Here is a 17,843-nt window from a genome sequence, read left to right as displayed (position 1 = left end):
GGAGGAAAAAGGCCCCAAAATCAGGCAAAAGAGTCAGAGACAGCTGCCATTCTCATAGGATTTCCACAAAAGCACCAAGCTACACAACCATAACATATATACAGAGGATCCAGGTCAGACCTGTACATGACTGTCAGGTCAGGCTCTGTGAGCCCCTATGAGCCCTGGTCAGTCTCTGTGAGCCCCTATGAGCCCTGGTCAGTCTCTGTGAGCCCCTATGTGTCCTGGTTAGTTGATTCTGTGGGCCATTTTGTTGTAGTGTCTTTGACTCCCTACAATTCTGGCTCCTACAATCCTTTTCCCTTTTCCCACAGGATTCCCCTAACTAGCTTTAACTAATGTTTGGCTGGGGGTTTCTGCATCTGCTCCTGTCAGTTGCTAGATGAAGCCTCTGATGACAATTATGCTAGGCTTTGGTCTATGAGTATATCAGAGTATGATTAGGAATCATTTGGTTGACTTTTTTTTTTTTTTTTTTTTTTTTTTTTTTGCCTGTCCTGTTTGGGTCTATCCTAGGTCTCTGGGCTATACAGCCTCTGGTTCCTGATCTCTCACCATGAAGACGCCAGTGTAGTGCCCAGAGCTGTCCTACCCCAGGCAGCACTGGATGTGTTGCATTCTTTGTAGCTGAGAGTAAAAGAAACCTAAGACACTTGTATAGCAAGTGTTCTATTCATGGAGCCATCTCACTAGGCACAGAGAGGAATGTTTCTTAAGCATGGTAGTCAAAGTTTAAAGCAGAATATTGTGAGTCAAATTCAAAATGACACTTCCCTCCTTCCTTACTGCCAGCCACATAAAACTTTATTGCTGGCTGTTCAGCTGCCCTGATCTCATTTGCTTCCTAGTTTGTTTTCATAATTCCTGCAAAAGAGGAGAAACAGAGAGAGGGTGGGGAGAGGGGAATAAAAGGACAGGGACAGGAGACAGAAAAATAGAGGAGAAAGGAGAAATAAGAGGAGGAGGAAAATAAATAAAAGAAAAAGGGAGAAATATAAAGTGTAACACTTAGCAAGTTTGGAAAAAATTTGATTCATTTTGAAGTCAGATCTCACACACACATTTATATATACACACAGCTGGGTTTTATTTTTGGCTGAAAATCTGAAGTCAAATTTATAATATCTTATCAAAAAAGAAAAAAAAAGGAAATACATAAATATCTGACTATGGCAATTCTAGTGATAGAAGCATAAATTGGAACAGGTTATGTTATTATTACTTGTAGTTGATATATATGTGTGATTAAATGTATGTGTGTGTGTGTGTGTGTGTGTGTGTGTGTGTGTGTGTGTCTATGTGGTGTTGATGTAGGTACTTTCTATTATTTTAGTTGAAGTTGTTATAGCTCTTTCTCTCTTCTCCACCCAGTCCCGTCCAACATTCCAACACCAGGTAGGACAGAAAAAAGGTGGGGAGAGGGGATGGAGCTATCTTTAGCTACTTCCTACTGGTTCCTAGGTTTCGTTGGGGAAGTCCCATCTTTGTTTCAGGAGAACTCCAACTCCTTCTCCTCAAATGGCATCAAGAGCAACCAGGAGCAGCAGTAGTCTTCTTTCTCTGAGCCTTACCTCCCCTCACTCCCAACCCCATATCTTTCCTAGTTCTGGCATTTATTCTTTTCCACAGTCCTCAAAATTAAACTATTTGCAGCTGGCAAAGAGCTCCTCTCAGAGCCTGCATGAGGCAGATAGTCTGCTGCTGTGGACAATCAGAATCAGCCCCATATCCCATACCTGGGACTAAAACGAAAACATACTTACATAATATAACTGAGTTTTTAAAGACCCCAAAACTTTCCACTACGATGTGGTGGTAAGGGGACAAATGTGTGTGTGTATAAAAAGTGTATGTGTGTGCATACATGTGTGTGTTTGTGTGTGTGTGTGTGTGTGTGTGTGTGTGTGTGTGTGTGTGTATGTGCACATGAATGTGTGCAGGCATCAGTTGGTATTCACAAGGAATTGTTTCAGGGATCCCCACAGGTGACAAAATTTTTGGATACTCAAATCCCTTATGTAAATAATCTTTGTACAACTTCCTGTATACTTTCAATGACTTCTAGATTATAATGTATTCCATAAGAAATGATGACATGAAAAACATTTATACAAATTCCATGAAGATTGAATTTTTTTCAAATATTTTCAATGTGAATTGATTGAATCTGTGAAGTCAAAACCTGTCTCAACAGAGTCATATGTATGTGTGTGAGAGTTACATATACATGATTGTTGTATATTGAAATATGATATATATAATGTACAAATAATATAGAATTTATATATGTGTACATATACACACACACACACACACACACACACACACACACACATATATATATATATATATATATATATATATATATATATATATATATATTCACCTAAGCAGCCCAAATTTCAATGCTCGTGGTCCCAAACCATGGATAATAGTATAATTCCTTGTCTTTAGTCACATAATGTGGAAGGTAGTTATGTATTCTGTTGGAGGCATGCTGAGTTTAGCATGCCCAGTAATATCAAGTAGAGTTAATTGAGTAGGCATCCTGGTTTAAGTAGTCTGCACTTTGAGGGAGGGAATTCATGTTGGAGTTGGCTTTTGAGCAATTTGTTTGCTGAAGTGTTCAGTGGCATAGCATGGCATGAGCTTACGGAGTGGGTATCAACAATAAAAAGTGAAGGCTGAAGCTGGTATTCATGGAGAAGCCCATACATAGAGACAAACAGATGAGCCAGAGCTGGGAAATGGTGGAAAAACCAAGAGGAATGGAGTCTCTCAGAAGCCGTGTAAACAGGTGTAATCAAGAAAGAAAGAGTCAGGCTGGGCACAGGGGTGCACACTTATAATTCCACAACTTGGGGAGCCAGAGCCAGGAGGATCTCTGTGAGTTCAAGGCCATCCTGGTCTACAAAATGAGTCTAGGACAGCCAAGGCTACACAGAGAAACTCTGTCTCAAAAACCAACAACAAAAAAATTCCACTTGTTTGTAATTACTCAATGAAGCATCACCTATGGTCATTAGCTCAGGGTTCCAGTTTTCACACTTTCCTATGTAGCTCTCTTTTTTTATTTTTTAAATATATTTTATTAATTTATTCATATTACATCTAAATTGTTATCCCATCCCTCGTATCCTCCCATTCCTCCCTCCCTCCCATTTCCCCTTACTCCCCTCCCCTATGACTGTGACTGAGGGGGATCTCCTCCCCCTGTATATGATCATAGGGTATCAAGTCTCTTCTTGGTACCCTGCTATCCTCCCTCTGAGTGCCATCAGGCCTCCCCTTCCAGAGGATGTGGTCAAATATGGGGCACCAGAGTTCATGTGAAAGTCAGTCCCCACTCTCCACTCAACTGTGGAGAATGTCCTGTCCATTGGCTAGATCTGAGTAGGGGTTCGAAGTTTACTGCATGTATTGTCCTTAACTGGTGCCATAGTTTGAGCAGGACCCCAGCACCCAGATCCGCCCATCATAATGTTCTTCTTGTAGGTTTCTAGGACCCTCTTGATCCTTCTATTTCCCCATTCTCCCTTGCTTCTCTTACCTAGAGTCCCAATAGGAAGTCTTTCCCTCTGTCCCATTTTTCTGGTAAGTGAAGACTTTCATGGGACATGTCCCTTGGGCTAGTGTCCAGATATAAATGAGTATAACAGAAATGGATGATTTTCTTGATCAATTCCACTTGCCAAAATTGAGTGAAGAACAGATAAACAAGTTAAATAATCCCATTTTCCCTACAGAAATAGGAGCAATCACTGATAGTCTCCCAACCAGAAAAAGCCCAGGGCCAGATGGTTTCAGTGCAGAATTCTATCAGACCTTCAAGCATGTGCCAATACCAATATTCTTCAAGCTACTCCAAAAGATAGAAATAGATGGAACACTACCAAATTCATTCTATGAGGCCATAGTCACATTGATACCTAAACCTCACAAAGACTCAACAAAGAAAGAGAATTTCAGACCAATTTCTCTTATGAACATTGATGCAAAAATACTCAAAAAAATACTCACAAAACGAATACAAGAACACATCAAAGATATCATTCATCATGACCAAGTAGGCTTCATTCCAGGCATGCAGGGATGGTTTAATATATGGAAATCCATCTATGTAATCCACCATATAAACAAACTGAGAATAAAAAAACCACATGATCATCTCCTTAGATGCAGAGAAAGTATTCAATAAAATCCAACACCCATTCATGTTTAAAGTTTTAGAGAGATCAGGGATACAAGGCACTTTCCTCAACATAATAAAGGCTATATACAGCAAGCCAATAGCCAGAATCAAAGTAAATGGTGAGATACTCAAGGAAATTCCTCTAAAATCGGGAACAAGGCAAGGCTGCCCACTCTCTCCATATCTCTTCAATATAGTACTGGACGTTCTATGTAGCTTTCAAATCTCACCTCCCTTCTGGTACAGCTACAGGTTTGATGTACATATACTTATCTCTTCATACCATATGGAAGTACATGTTTAAGGAAGTATCAGGTCCCTGTGAATAGAGAGGGCAGTTAAAGCTTCAGTAGAGACTGGGCAATTGTAGCATCAATTATTGTAGTAGACAGGTTGGTCTGGGGGTCTGCCTTGGCTGGGGTTGCCTTCTTTCCCACCATCAATTCACACACTTAAGTCAAAAGAGCTAAGAAGCAGAGAAATAACCCCTCAATACCCAGGGCACAACAGTGAGAGTCTGAATCCCCATTGGTCCTAACAGTCACTGAAATGTAAAGATGGTTAAGAAAACCAACACAGAAGCATTGATGAGATTTCTGTTTGACAGAGATTGCTCTTCTAGCCCATTGGCTCCCGGATCACCTTAGGTGATAGACATTGCTATTTACACAAGTATTTTTAACCAAAGTAAAGCAAACAAAGCTGCTACTTTAAAATCATACAGCTAGATAGTAAAGATGAAATTTTAACTTCAAGGAAACAGAAGTTATTTCTTTTCTTGTTCAGTGTGTAAAACTGAAATACACACGAAGCTATAATAACTACCCCTGCGGGTATTGGTGACCTTTGACAACACAAAGAAATTATTTATAGTCTGAAGCTATGTCTCTCTAGTATTACAGAGTAAATGGGAAATACGCTCTGGTTCACAAGCTGTACTTTCCCCAAGAGGACAGAAGTCTTACAGAAGGAATTTGGCTTTGCTTCCATCTGAGCCTTGAAGAAAGTAATTTCTTCAATTTAATAAAGTATCAAGAATGTCTCAACCAGTTCTATGAAGTGAAGACCAGAAAAACATATTAAAAGTATAAAACCATCCTGAAATACACATTTACATTCTCTTGGAGAATTTCAATTGTTTAAAAAAAAAAAAAACAATTTCTAAAAAATGAATTGTCTTCAGTAGTACAGCAATGAACATTTACTAAAAGTAAATATTCACCTGTTACCCTAGAAATATATTTTGAGCACTTGCCACTTACAAGTATCTGCTCAAGGAGAATATGAAATTATCCATCAGCAAATTATAACAAAACAACCTTCTCCTGGCAGAACTTACATGCCTGTGGGAAGACTCAGAAAATGTATATATTACATGAGAAAGAGATATAGCATACCAGATAGTTATACACAGTAAAACAATAAATGACAGAGAGAGAATTGAGAGTTCTGCCATGGGAAGTGTGATTCGATGTTAAAAAGTGGTCAGCTGGATCTCTTATCCTTGGGTGGCATATGATCCTGTGGCTCTATCTAGGAAGAAAAAAGTCACAGCAGAGGCAAAGATGCAAGAGTGCTCTGGGTGTCAAAGACATTGCCAGCATGGAGGCCTTGGGCTACAGAGTAATGAGTAGGGAGGCTGTTAAGAGAGACGAGAGATAAACTTGAAAGAGAAAAAGGAGGAGTATATAAGAGGGGTTGGTGGAGGGGAGAGGAGAATGATATAATTAATCTCAAAAATAAAGCAATAATAAAATGATAACAGGCAGGAAGGACAATGGAGTAGGCAGTGTCAGATATAGCAACTTTTCTTTGAGTGATATCTATGAATCCTGACCAGGGTGGCATTTTTGACTTCTGTTTCCAAAGACCATCCCAGTGTTTACAGTCATTCAGACACATTGGTAAAGAAGAAGATGTCTTACAACTCAACCATATTCCATTCCCCTTAAATTTATAAGCATGGGGGTAACTATCTCTGTTATTTCTCTCGTCACTGTCCCCAATATACACAAACACAACTTCTTTAAAGGCTCACTCCTGTCACATATGTAAAAGAACCGATGAGCAGGCCCATGAGAATTTCTTCTTATTGAGTACAAACCCATGAGTAGATGGCTTTTCTAGGAGAAGCTACAATAAGCACATACTGTTTGATGAATTTCCAGAAGCCACAGTGAGTTGAAAAGTTAAAAACAACAAAAGTCACAGTCCCAAGGATCTCCCACACTTCTGTTTCACTTCTAGGAGATCAAATGGCTTCTCAGTGTAAATACTGGAAAACGTTATAGGGAGAGAAAAACAAGTTCAAGAGGATGTGTTTTACCAAAGTAAAACACGGGCCACCTAGACTTGGGTTCTTCAACCTTAACCAAGCTGGAGAAAGAAATAATCCACCCCGAACTGGGTGGAGAGGTGAGAAGTTGAAGACACATAAGCAGTTGCTAAGTTTCCGGTGCAGATGCCATGATTCATTCTGAGGAGCAGACCGGATCAGCACAAAGAACTGCTGCACACTTCACTGACTCCCACACCTCCCTCCATCCTAACGAAAGCCAATTTATGGGTGGTCGTGTTACCCAAAGCATCATATCTTCTTACAGATAAAAAAATACCAGCCAACAAAAAGGGAAATGTGCATACAGTGACAATGAAGTTGGAAGAAATAGAACAAGTATTATAGCTAGACTCAGAGATGGTGGACATATTGAGAGTTCACAGCACTGAATGCCTAAAATAGGAAAGAAGGTCTAAAATCTCATCATCTAAACTTCTTCTTTGGTGAACTACATTTACATTCTACATAGGTGAACTAGATTTAAAGTGTGCTAAAGAAAAAAAATATATGATTAAAAATTACTGAAGAAAATAGTGGCATTGAAAACAGGAAATCAAATCAGAAAATGCGCAAATGCCAAAGCCGGCAATTTGAAGCGACCAATAAAATTGTTAAGCCTCTATCCAGGATAACTAGGAAATAGCAACAAAAAAGACAAGATTACAATTATCAGAAATGAAAGGGAAGCCATTGCTGCAGATCCCCTGGCCATTCCCAGCAGGAAAAAGAAATCTGAAGAGCTGGGTTTCATCCAGGGAAAGTAAGCTTGCTTCAACATATGCAGATCAACAAGTGTAATACACATATACATAGACATTAAAGGCAAATCACACTGTCATCAACAGTTGCAGAAAATGGCCTCTGACAAAGCTCAACATCACCTCATGACAAAAATCCAGACAAACATAGGAAAGTAAGGAACACAGGGTGACAAACCTAGAGCCAACACGATACTAAGTGTTGGGAAGTAAAATGCATTTCTTCTAAATCCAAGGACATGACAACTGTGCCCACTCTTATTATTCCTTTTCAATATGGTGTTCAAAGTCTTAACTAGAACAGTAACGCAAAAATAAGAATAAAAGAATTAAAGGGATCCATATAAATAGAAATCCCACTACACAAAATTAGCACACCAAAAAATTAGTAGCTTTTCTCAATAGTGAACTTGGCAAGACACAAATTAGGAATAAAAACCCATTCAGAATAGTTGAAAATATAAAAATAAAATACCAGGCATAAACCTAGCCAAGGAGAGGAAAGACACTCCCCTCTCCATGCTCATGGATTTTCTAAAAAGAACACAGGAAATCTTCCCAAGAGTTGGCAAATGGATTACATAAAATTAAAAGTTTATGTATAGAAAAAAAAAAAAAAAAAAAAAACACCAGCAGAGGAGAGAGATAATGTACCAAATCTGAGAAAATCTTTGCCAATTGCTCACAAGACGTAAGATTAATAAACTAACAGATGCTAAAGAATTAAAAAAAAAATTAAACTCCAAAACCCAAACCGTTTAATCAATGAATGAGCAAATTAATAGAAAAAGACAATTTCAAAAGAAGAAGAGGAGGAGGAAGAGTAGGAGGATGAAGATAAACCCTTCAAATCATGCTCAACAAATGCTTTGAGATTCCCTCTCACCCAGGCTGGAATCGCTAGCTTTGAGAATATAAAGGCCTGCAGATGTCAGGAGGGCAAACTAAGAGAAAAAAAAATAAAACCTCTCCCTTAGACGCTGCTGGTGGGAATGTGTGATAAATGGTGAGGTCACCATGGAACATGCCATAGAAGTTCCTCACAGGAGTAGAGAGTGCACGTGACCCAGCTATACCACTCCTGAGCGCAGGCTCAAAGGACACCACACAAGTGTTCTGCAAAGATGCTTACCCATGACCATTATCATACCATTCACAAGACCTATGGACTAAAAGAAGTCTATATGCCCGCCATAGATGAGTGGGTAAAGAAAGGTGGTGGATATAAACAATGGAGTTTTATTCAGCCATAAAGGAAATAAAGTCATGAGAGTTGAAGGAAAACAAATGCATCTGGAAATCATTATGTTAAACAAAATAAGACAGACTGAGAAAGACAAATGCCATGTTTTTTCTCTCATATGTGGAATCTGGATTTCAATTATACATGAACACACAAAGAGATGCATGGGGGCCGGGGGCAGGGAGTTTGATAGCCTGAATAAAAAGCATAAATTCCCTGAATAACACAATCTGTCAAAGCTCAGAGAAGAAATATTTGAATCCGAGCATATCTGTGTCCATTAAAGAAGTTGAAATAATAACTGATAACATTCCAAAATCCAAACCACCAGACCTATACAGTTCAGACTTAATTCTACCAAGTGTTTAAGGAAAAAGGCTTAATCAATATTCTATTCTTTTTCAGAAGACAAAAGCAGAGAGAATGCTTCCCAACTAAACTCACAAGGCTGCATTAGTGCACAGAGACTGAAAACAAAGACACAAGAAAAGAAAACTACCAAGCAATACATCTTATGAGCATAGACACAAAAATCCACAAAATATTAGCAGACAAATAATGTATAAAATAATTATTGTCCCATATATAAACAGACAGCTAGAAAATGGGATATTATTTCTTACTCCAAAGCAATAAGCTATTAAGTCATAAAAGACATGAAGAATACTTAAATTCACTAACTGAATAAAGCCAAACTGAAAAGGTTATATTTTGTACTATTCCACTTTTACTACATAAAAACACCGGTAACAGTCATTGCCTACATAGAGGGAAGGAATAGGTAGAACACAGAAAACCATTTAGGGCTAGTAATTCTGAAAGACATCAAAATTGTGGATAAATGCTGTTACACCTTTGACAAAGTCTATAGAATGTACTAGAACCTGTTGCTAACTGTTGGTGATGACCTGCTAGTGTGGGTTCACTGGTTATGAAGAATGTGGTGTGAGGCCGTGTTCACAGTGGGCGAGCCTGACCCTCATCAGGGAACCTTAGTACCTTCCATCCAATTCTGCTATTGAATTGCTTTTTTAAAAACACACAATGCATCTTAATGGGAAAAAAAAAAAAAAAAAAAAAAAAAAAAAGCAAATGCTCCACAGTCACATCTGCTTGGAGTGGGCTGACACTCTGCTGGGACCCTGGCTAATACAAGCAGCCACTCTGGATCCCCCCCTGTCATGGCCAATGGTTCCTAGTCACAGAGCCTACAGGAATGTTCACAGTCTGTCTCCAGTGGACGGCGAATCTCTGTGTGGGTTACCCTGCCCCGCCACGTCTGCCTTCTAACTTACTTTCAGTGTGTTTGTCCAAAATAGCATCTATCTTTCATACTTTCAAGGTCTGCTGAGTGCCCCTTTCTTTATTAAACATGGACATGCAGACCCCTAGATTTTAGCTATCCATCACACATTCAAATGCATCTCCACCTGACTCCTCACCTGTACGAAGTCCCACTCCTCCTGCCCGTGACTAAGTGCCCAGCTTGTCTCTTGGTTCATTGGTGGAACTCCCTGCAGCACTCCATCGGGATTCTCCTCTCTGCTGGACCCATGATGATTTTGACATTGTGAACTCTTTTATTTTCTAAGTTGTTTCTCCTCAAGACGTATTCCTCTCTACACTTCACTGTCAGCCTCTCCAAGGGAAATCTAAATGTACAGAACTATTTATATTGTCATTCGTCTCTTGAAAGTAAGGTGACCTAATTATCCTGCTCTGCTGTGCCCCCATGTATCATCGGATCCCCCCCCCTTTTTTTTCTGGATCCTTTAACTCTATCATTTCCTCCCCTTGAAATGCTTTTCTCTGTAGTTTTCATGAATCAATGTAGGGTGAGCAAGAGAGGTTTCTGATGTCTACAGTTTGATGGATGGTCAACGAAGTAAGAAACACTCGAGGAGTTTCAGATTGTTGGAGGACAGACCATGCTTTCCTTTTGGATATTTGGAATTTAAACACTCACGAGATACCTGCATTTATCATAGCCATGCCCTCCCCTGACCTGGAGTCCATGGTATTCACTCTACAATAGCCTGTGACAGATCACCACTGTTACACATTCCACACCCTCTGTTCTTTCAAAACTATGTTCAAGCCCTCTTTTCATGGGTTGCTGGAACCCTATTCATACTTAGACCAAGATATTAAATCTTAGCACCCTACTCAGTTTGCCAGAGAGGAATTAATCATCCTCTCCTTGTCATTTCCATAACACTTTATATATTGGTTCTGTTTTAACACTTTCTATATGCCTCATGTGGCTCTTCAATATTTGTGTTTTCATAGTTCACACAATTGAACTTTGAATATAACGACACTTAGCTCAATGCCTTCAATGTAACAAGGTATCCAACATGGATACTAAAAGGTTCAAAAGAAGGTGATGCTATAAAGTCTGTAGAGCACTCCATTTCATGCACATTTTGGGAAGAATGTTATAATTTATTTTTCAGGTAGTTTTGCTATATGGCACTTGGCATGTAGCCAAGTCAAACATATATTTAATGACTTGATGCTAGAGACACAAAGTTGACCAGCACTATAAATAGTCATAGTTGAAGAGATAATGCTTCAGGAAAATTGAGACATTTGGATAATCTTGTAAAACACTATGCATTCACTTTTTTAAATACCCACCATTAAACCTTATCATCTAGAGGACGTTTGTCTACCAAAACATCAGACCATTCCATTTATCTCGGCAGGCACATTGTCATGGTAAAAGCAATGATGACAATTCAGGCCAGCATTGTTTTCTACATCTTTGTATTCAACATAGGAATGTGAAAAAAAAAAAAAAACTGGGTTCTCACTCTGGTAGAAATTATGAGCATATACCCACGTAACTGTGAGAATATCACTAGTGTATTCTGTCAAGTTTTCTAATGACTCCATGTGAGAAGTGTTTCTGGGCTTACCTGTGAAGGGAGAAGTGGATTTTTCCCACATAGGAAAGGAAAACAAGTCTAGGCCAGGAAAACAGAGAGGATGTAGTACAGAGCCTTTAAGATACTTGGCCTGTTGGAGGATGCTCTGCCCAGAGATGGGGAGTGGTACTAAAAGTGCTATGGTATTGTGAAGGCCATGAGTTCCATGCCAGGAAAGTTTCAGGTTTTACTATAGACAGTGAGTCAGCATCTGGGGTTACTTTACTAAGCACCATAGAAACCACATTGTGTTTTAGTTTTTGACTGCCAGAACCAAAAACATCATCACAGAGGATGACGTCACAGAGAGGCCGACTGGGCTCTCTGTCAGCTAGATATCGATCAACCTCTCTGCTCTTCACATTCTCCAGCAACAGTGTTTGTGCTAAGTGGACTCATAACAATAGAAGAATAATCTAGAGACTGTCCTCGGTTAAATGGATAATTGAATTTCTTTTTCCATTTTTAAAAAAGAACACTGCAAAACAAATTAATCTCTTCAGATATAGGGGGGTATAAAAGAGGATGTCTGCTTGATATAGCAAATGTGGGAAAAAATTGCATAAATCCTTCAGAAACTATCCTGCACAATTTCTCTCCTTTTGCTTAGGCCTTACACAGAATTAGATAACTGTTGGTTACCACAGAGCTATAAGTGCCACTCTTGTACCCTGAGGGATATCTTGACATGCTGGCCGTTGTTGTGGGTTATGGTCATCACATATCGATAGGAATATTGATTGCTTTCCTCCCTTAGCAGCTTACATAGAACCTTCTGGATCTATAAAAATACCACTGAGTTTGTTTTGTGTTGGCCATCTATTGCTTGGCAGAAGGCCTAACATTAAGTATGGTTAGTATACCCAGTGAGACTCCATTAGAGAAAATTAATTTTTTCTTTGCTAGCAGATGACAATTTCAGATAGTTACTTGGTTAGGGGGTGCAAGATTTGAGGCCGAAGATGAAATCAGGTTTTTTTTTTTTAATGTACTCATTTAATATTTCAAAATTGTATAGAGTGCATTCCAGTTAAAATTTGAAAATGGCCATATTCCTACTGCCAGGAGCCTAAAACTACCTCGGGAAAAAAAAAAATCAGACACCAAGTGAATTGAGGCATTCCAAATTCATTGCTCTGTAACAGTTTCAATCACATACAGAAATGTCGAGGAGGGTTCATGATAGAACTGATGACCCTCGATCACTTGTAAGGCGTGCTAAGTTCAGCATGTCATCTACTCCTAATGCAGAGGAGAAAACTAAAGACCAAGGACATGATAGGATTCTCTAATAAGCTCTCGTTCAGTCTATAAACAGCACAGAAGAGCTGTGCAGCCCCGTGTGTACCCAAAACTTCCTCACACATGATCAACAAGCTTCTAAATCAGAACTGGCTTCTCTTCATAGGCATGAACGAATTCATACCAAGAAAGGCAACTTAAATAGAACTCTCATTGCCAGCCTGAAGGACGTAGATGACTTAGCAACTCTAGATGTTTTGGATGAGGTAAGAACTGGGTTTAATTAAAATTAAACATTTTTTAATAAAATTTAGAAGTGTTTATTGTGTTTTATATGTATGAGTGTTTGGTTAGTGTATGTTTGTGCACCGTGTGCATGCCTGGTGCCCAAGGAGGACAGAAGAAGGTATCAGATCCCCTAAACTGGATTTACAGATGGTTGTGAGTTACCGTGTAGGTGCTGGGAATGGAACCTGGGTCTGCTGAAAAGCAACAAGTGCTCTAAACTTCTGAGCCATCTCTCATTCCATCTATTTTCTTTTTTATTTAAAGAACTGCTGTGTACAAGGGGCTACTTAAAGACAATCTGTAATGTCATACATGTTATTTCTCTCTCTCTTTCTGTGAATGTGTGCATACGTGCATGCATGTGCCTCTGTGCATGTGTCTCTTTCTGGCTTTTTTGAGGAAGTCCCTCCCTGTGTAGCCCCCCCAGCTGGCTTGGAATTCATTATGTAGCTCAGGCTGCCCTTAAACTTGCATCAATCCTCCTGTCTCCGCTCCCCCCATGTGCTGAGACTATAGGCATGAGCCACCATGTCTGTCTCACGTCCTACCCACTGGAAATACAAAAGAATAACATGCAAGGAAGGTCATATTAAGAGTCTTTAAATTGTTTGTAGTCAAGAGCAGGCTCATGTCAAAAAGACTCTCAACCCTGGACCAAAATTACATCCTAACATGGGTGGTGAGGGCAGAGTGGAGGGGGATGCTCAAAAGCTGCTGTTAACAGAGGTTTCCAAAGCTTCAGTTGATGAAAACAATGGGCTCTCTGAGCCTGCAGGGCCTGCTAGACTAGATGGCTTGCTCTGTAGGATGTGGTTAGCTGGGCTGGGGGTGGGGAGATTGGGTAAAGGGCACAAAATGGAGTCAACTAAACCAAAAATAGGATTACTGTGATCACTTCAGTTCATAATTTGTCTCTTCTTACCTCTCCTATCTTTACAATAGCAGATTTCCATATCTTTCTGTCCTGCTGTCTTTTTTATAAATACTCAAATGAGAAAGAAGTGAGGTCTCCCAAACATGAGTTATGTCACAAATGTTTCTTCTCAGTCATTTGTCTCAAAAGTATGATTTACCCATGAAGCAGTCTCTCTCTTCTACCTCACATGTGGCCTCTTTCTCCTTCCTCTGCTGTTCTCAGGAGCAGGACGCAGAAGCCTCTGAGATGCCAGAACAATCGGTGGTTCTCCTTAAAAATCACAAAGTTCATGCTCACAGCCTGAGGCCATGTCATTATGCTAGAAAGTCCCCCCCACCCCCCATCACTGTTGCCTCAGAAACATTTCAACATCCCTTGTGACACTACAGATCCAAGGTGGTAGACCACAGGCTCACCTTGTCTTTTCCTCCCTCCCTCTGTATTCTAGGCAAATCTAGTCATTAAAGAAATAAATGGCCCCGTGGAGTGAAGACTGAGACCTCTGTCCTGTCTGCTCAACAGCACTTTAGCTTTCAATCCTGAGCAATGCCTGGGCATCTTACTCAGGAATTCAACAAACCCAGAAGCAATCTTCTGTGATTTGCATCTAGACTGTCCCATTGGGGTCCAGTGTTAGATGCTTGGTCACCAGCCTGGGCCACTATTGTGAGACACTGGAAGCACTAAGAGATAGAGCCTGGTGGGAAGTCTTAGCAATTCGGAGGCATCCCTTGAAGGGGAGTGTAAGTCCCTGGCCCCAACTTCCTCTGTGTGATATGTGACACATGTTCCCACTGTGTGTACAGACCCATGCAGGACCAAAAGCCAGGGAGCAAATACCATCCCAAGCCTACAGAACAATCCACTTCTCAAGTGGATCAACAGCCCACAGCTCCAGTATTTGTGGAAAAGTGACTACCACGATCATTCAGTAAACTCAGGGTATACAAACAACTTTCTCACAATAACCGCTCAGGATGATCACAGACCTTGAAATCAAATAGCATCTGTAAGGCAGAGATTGCTCTTGCCTTTCTCATTTTTTTTTTCCTTATCAAATCTCCTATTATTGTGAAAGCCCAGGGGTTGCAAACTATAGTCACATGATCAACTGGACATGTTGCTTTCTGAATTTGTTGCTTCACATCCCCGTGTGTCAAAGCAGAAGACACAGCACTGTTAAATCACCTTGAATTGGAATAAAATCCTGCACACGCTTCCCTATCCTTTCCAGCTTCCTCTTTACTCATCTCCTACACTTATTTCCTTGAAGGCTGGATGCTATGGAATTTAACATAGTGTATGTAGACATAATATGCGACATATAATGGACAACACATAGAGCCTCTGTGAAGTGCACTTAAGATTGCCACTTCCGGTGGGCGTGGTGGTGCACACCTATAATTCCAGCATTCCAGAGGCAGAGGCTGGAGGATCTCTGTGAGTCTCCGGCTGGTCTTTTTGCATAGTGAATTCCAGGCCAGCCAGGGTTGCATAGTGAGACCTTATCTATAAATAAATAAACAAACCAACAGGTAAATAAATGGTGTTTAAAGCGATATTCATCTTCATGGTTCAAAACCAAGGAGACGACCTGTCAAGCTAAGTGGTTTACAAGCATGATGGCCTTTGTCTGCTGTTAGTATCCTTAATTCCTGTTCAGCTTTTGAAATGTAGTTAACTGGACACAAATAACTCTGTTTCTTCTCCTCTCCCTCTCCATGACTCTTTCTATTTGCCTTTTCAAAGTGTAGGCTCCTCTTGTCTCACCATCCTATATGCTAGAACTGCAGGTCTGTAATGTCATCCTTGACTCGTGAATGATTTTTAAGAGAGAAACTGTTTTGATTTTGCTACAGAACACAGTGTCTGAACACCTTGAGAAGTGTTATTCCAGGGACCAGATCTATATCTATGTGGGAGACATACTCATTGCACTTAACCCATTCCAGAATCTGGGCCTTTATTCCACAAAGGTATGTGTATGGCTTGCAGTCCCTCTGTACAAATAACTCTAGTAGTCAGATTCTTAATCTAAAAGGATGCCAGCAAAAATATTATCTGTCACTTGGAGAAAACTGTGACAGTTTCATCATTCTAACTTAGACATAGATGTAGGAAAAATATATGAAATCAATGTAGGTACTGGTTATGGTCTTTTGTTTTTTTCAGAAATACATGTGAGACTGTGAATTACAAGCATTTTTACTAGTGACAGCCAATTTCTAAATGATGTCTAAAAATAAGGATACTTAATGTCTGCCTCTGAACTGAGTATTGGAGAGGCAAAATATAACCACACCGTTTATATATAGGATACATAATGGCTGTAAAATCTGTCACTGTGATATTTTAAATTTCTTTTAATGTGTTAATTGGTTCATTACTATCATACAATGTATGCTTTATGAATAAAAGTATTTAATTATCAATTACTCAGCCACCAAAGCTTTAAATATAGAATTAAACAGGACTGTTTTTCACTTTTAATTAGACCTATTGTCTTTTGTTCACTCTAAAACATTATTTAATATTGTACCTAATATCTCATTTAAATGCCAATCTAAAATAAAAATATGTTTACCAGAGTTGGCCTGGGCTATGGATTAAAAAAAGGTTGGGATTAGCAAAATTCTGCTAATTAATTTACAAGTTCATACAAATCAAGTGAGATGATGTAGATTAAATTAAGAGATAGGAAAAAAAGTGTCACATGTCAGAAATTGTTGTATCCATGAAGTAGTCAACAAAATGACTTCTGATCCTATTATTTGTAAGGTTTTATTTTTTTCATGTAAACAAATAATCACATTTGAAGCCTCATAATCTACTTTGGAAATAGCATGTGGAATTATTTAAATGCCATGACTCTGTCACTCTATCATTTCATGTTATATCCTATATCTAGGCTATATATATAGTTGTGTATGCTTTGTGTGCACACACATATGTGTTTATGTGTACACATATATGTGATAGATGAGGAGCCGTATGTAGATAATGTTTTGCTCGGATATGTTTCATTTATCTTTGGCTCCCAAAATTAGAACTCTATGTGTAACTATGCTATAAAAACATAAACAAGACAAAAAAAGCTCTATGAAAGATTTATCCACTTTGACTTCAGCTTTCTAAATTGTATATTGGAGCTAAGAGAACTGCCAACCCACCTCACATTTTTGCGATGGCTGATTTGGGATACCAGTCTATGGTCACGTATAACTCAGACCAGGTAAGCAGGCTTCCATACCCCTCTCTTTGCTGGGAGCCACTGGGTTCCCCAGGGATGCAGTCCCCTCATGGCTTTCCTTTCCTCCTATGCAGTGCATTGTTATTTCTGGAGAAAGTGGTGCTGGGAAGACACAGAGTGCTCATCTTCTGGTTCAACACCTCACCATTCTTGGAAAGGTAGAATCATTTTTCCTTTCCTAAGAGAAGCATTTGTGTATTTAAAATACGGAATATATTAGTGTTCACTAACTCCCATAGTTGATAATACATGGAAATGATGAAACACAGTTGTTACCATTTGAGTTTTAAAATATATCAAATGGGGTGGGAGAAAGTTCAGTGGTTAAGAGCATGTTCCCTAAGCATTGGGTGTGGGACTGTTTTGTTGACATATCCATTGGGACTGGGCTCCCCGAGCTCTGTGTTTTGGTTGGTTTTGGTTTTCTGTAATGGTCTATGTCTGGTGCAGAGAGAAGTTTCCTTGGTGAGGTGTGAGGACCACACTTATATTGTTGTTAGGGACTGTACTGGTTTGGTAATGTAGTGCCTGTAGATTTTCCTACAATAATAACGTCCTCATTAGCACTGAGTAGTTAAGTAGTTTTCCAGTAACCGGCAAGGTTTCTCTTCTGTTGAGTGGGTCTTAAGTCAAATCAGAAGGTGTTGGTTACCTCAAAGGTCTACATGCCACTACTGCACCCCTAG

At 39.5% G+C, this 17,843-nt stretch overlaps 1 protein-coding gene across 1 annotated transcript in view; it reads left to right on the top strand.

The window, feature by feature from the left end:
• Window positions 1–17,843, top strand: part of Myo3a (myosin IIIA) — a 160,311-nt gene that overhangs the window by 47,754 nt on the left and 94,714 nt on the right. Inside the window, exons 9-12 of the mRNA XM_051150895.1 lie at window positions 12,870–12,969; window positions 15,767–15,883; window positions 17,035–17,139; window positions 17,232–17,315. Of these exons, the coding sequence (XP_051006852.1) occupies window positions 12,870–12,969; window positions 15,767–15,883; window positions 17,035–17,139; window positions 17,232–17,315 (406 nt within the window). The remainder of the gene's footprint in view (window positions 1–12,869; window positions 12,970–15,766; window positions 15,884–17,034; window positions 17,140–17,231; window positions 17,316–17,843) is intronic.

This window comes from Acomys russatus, chromosome 9 (genome assembly GCF_903995435.1).
Source record: "Acomys russatus chromosome 9, mAcoRus1.1, whole genome shotgun sequence".
Classification (NCBI taxonomy): Eukaryota; Metazoa; Chordata; class Mammalia; order Rodentia; family Muridae; genus Acomys; species Acomys russatus.
This window is presented reverse-complemented; position numbering and strand designations above follow the sequence as displayed.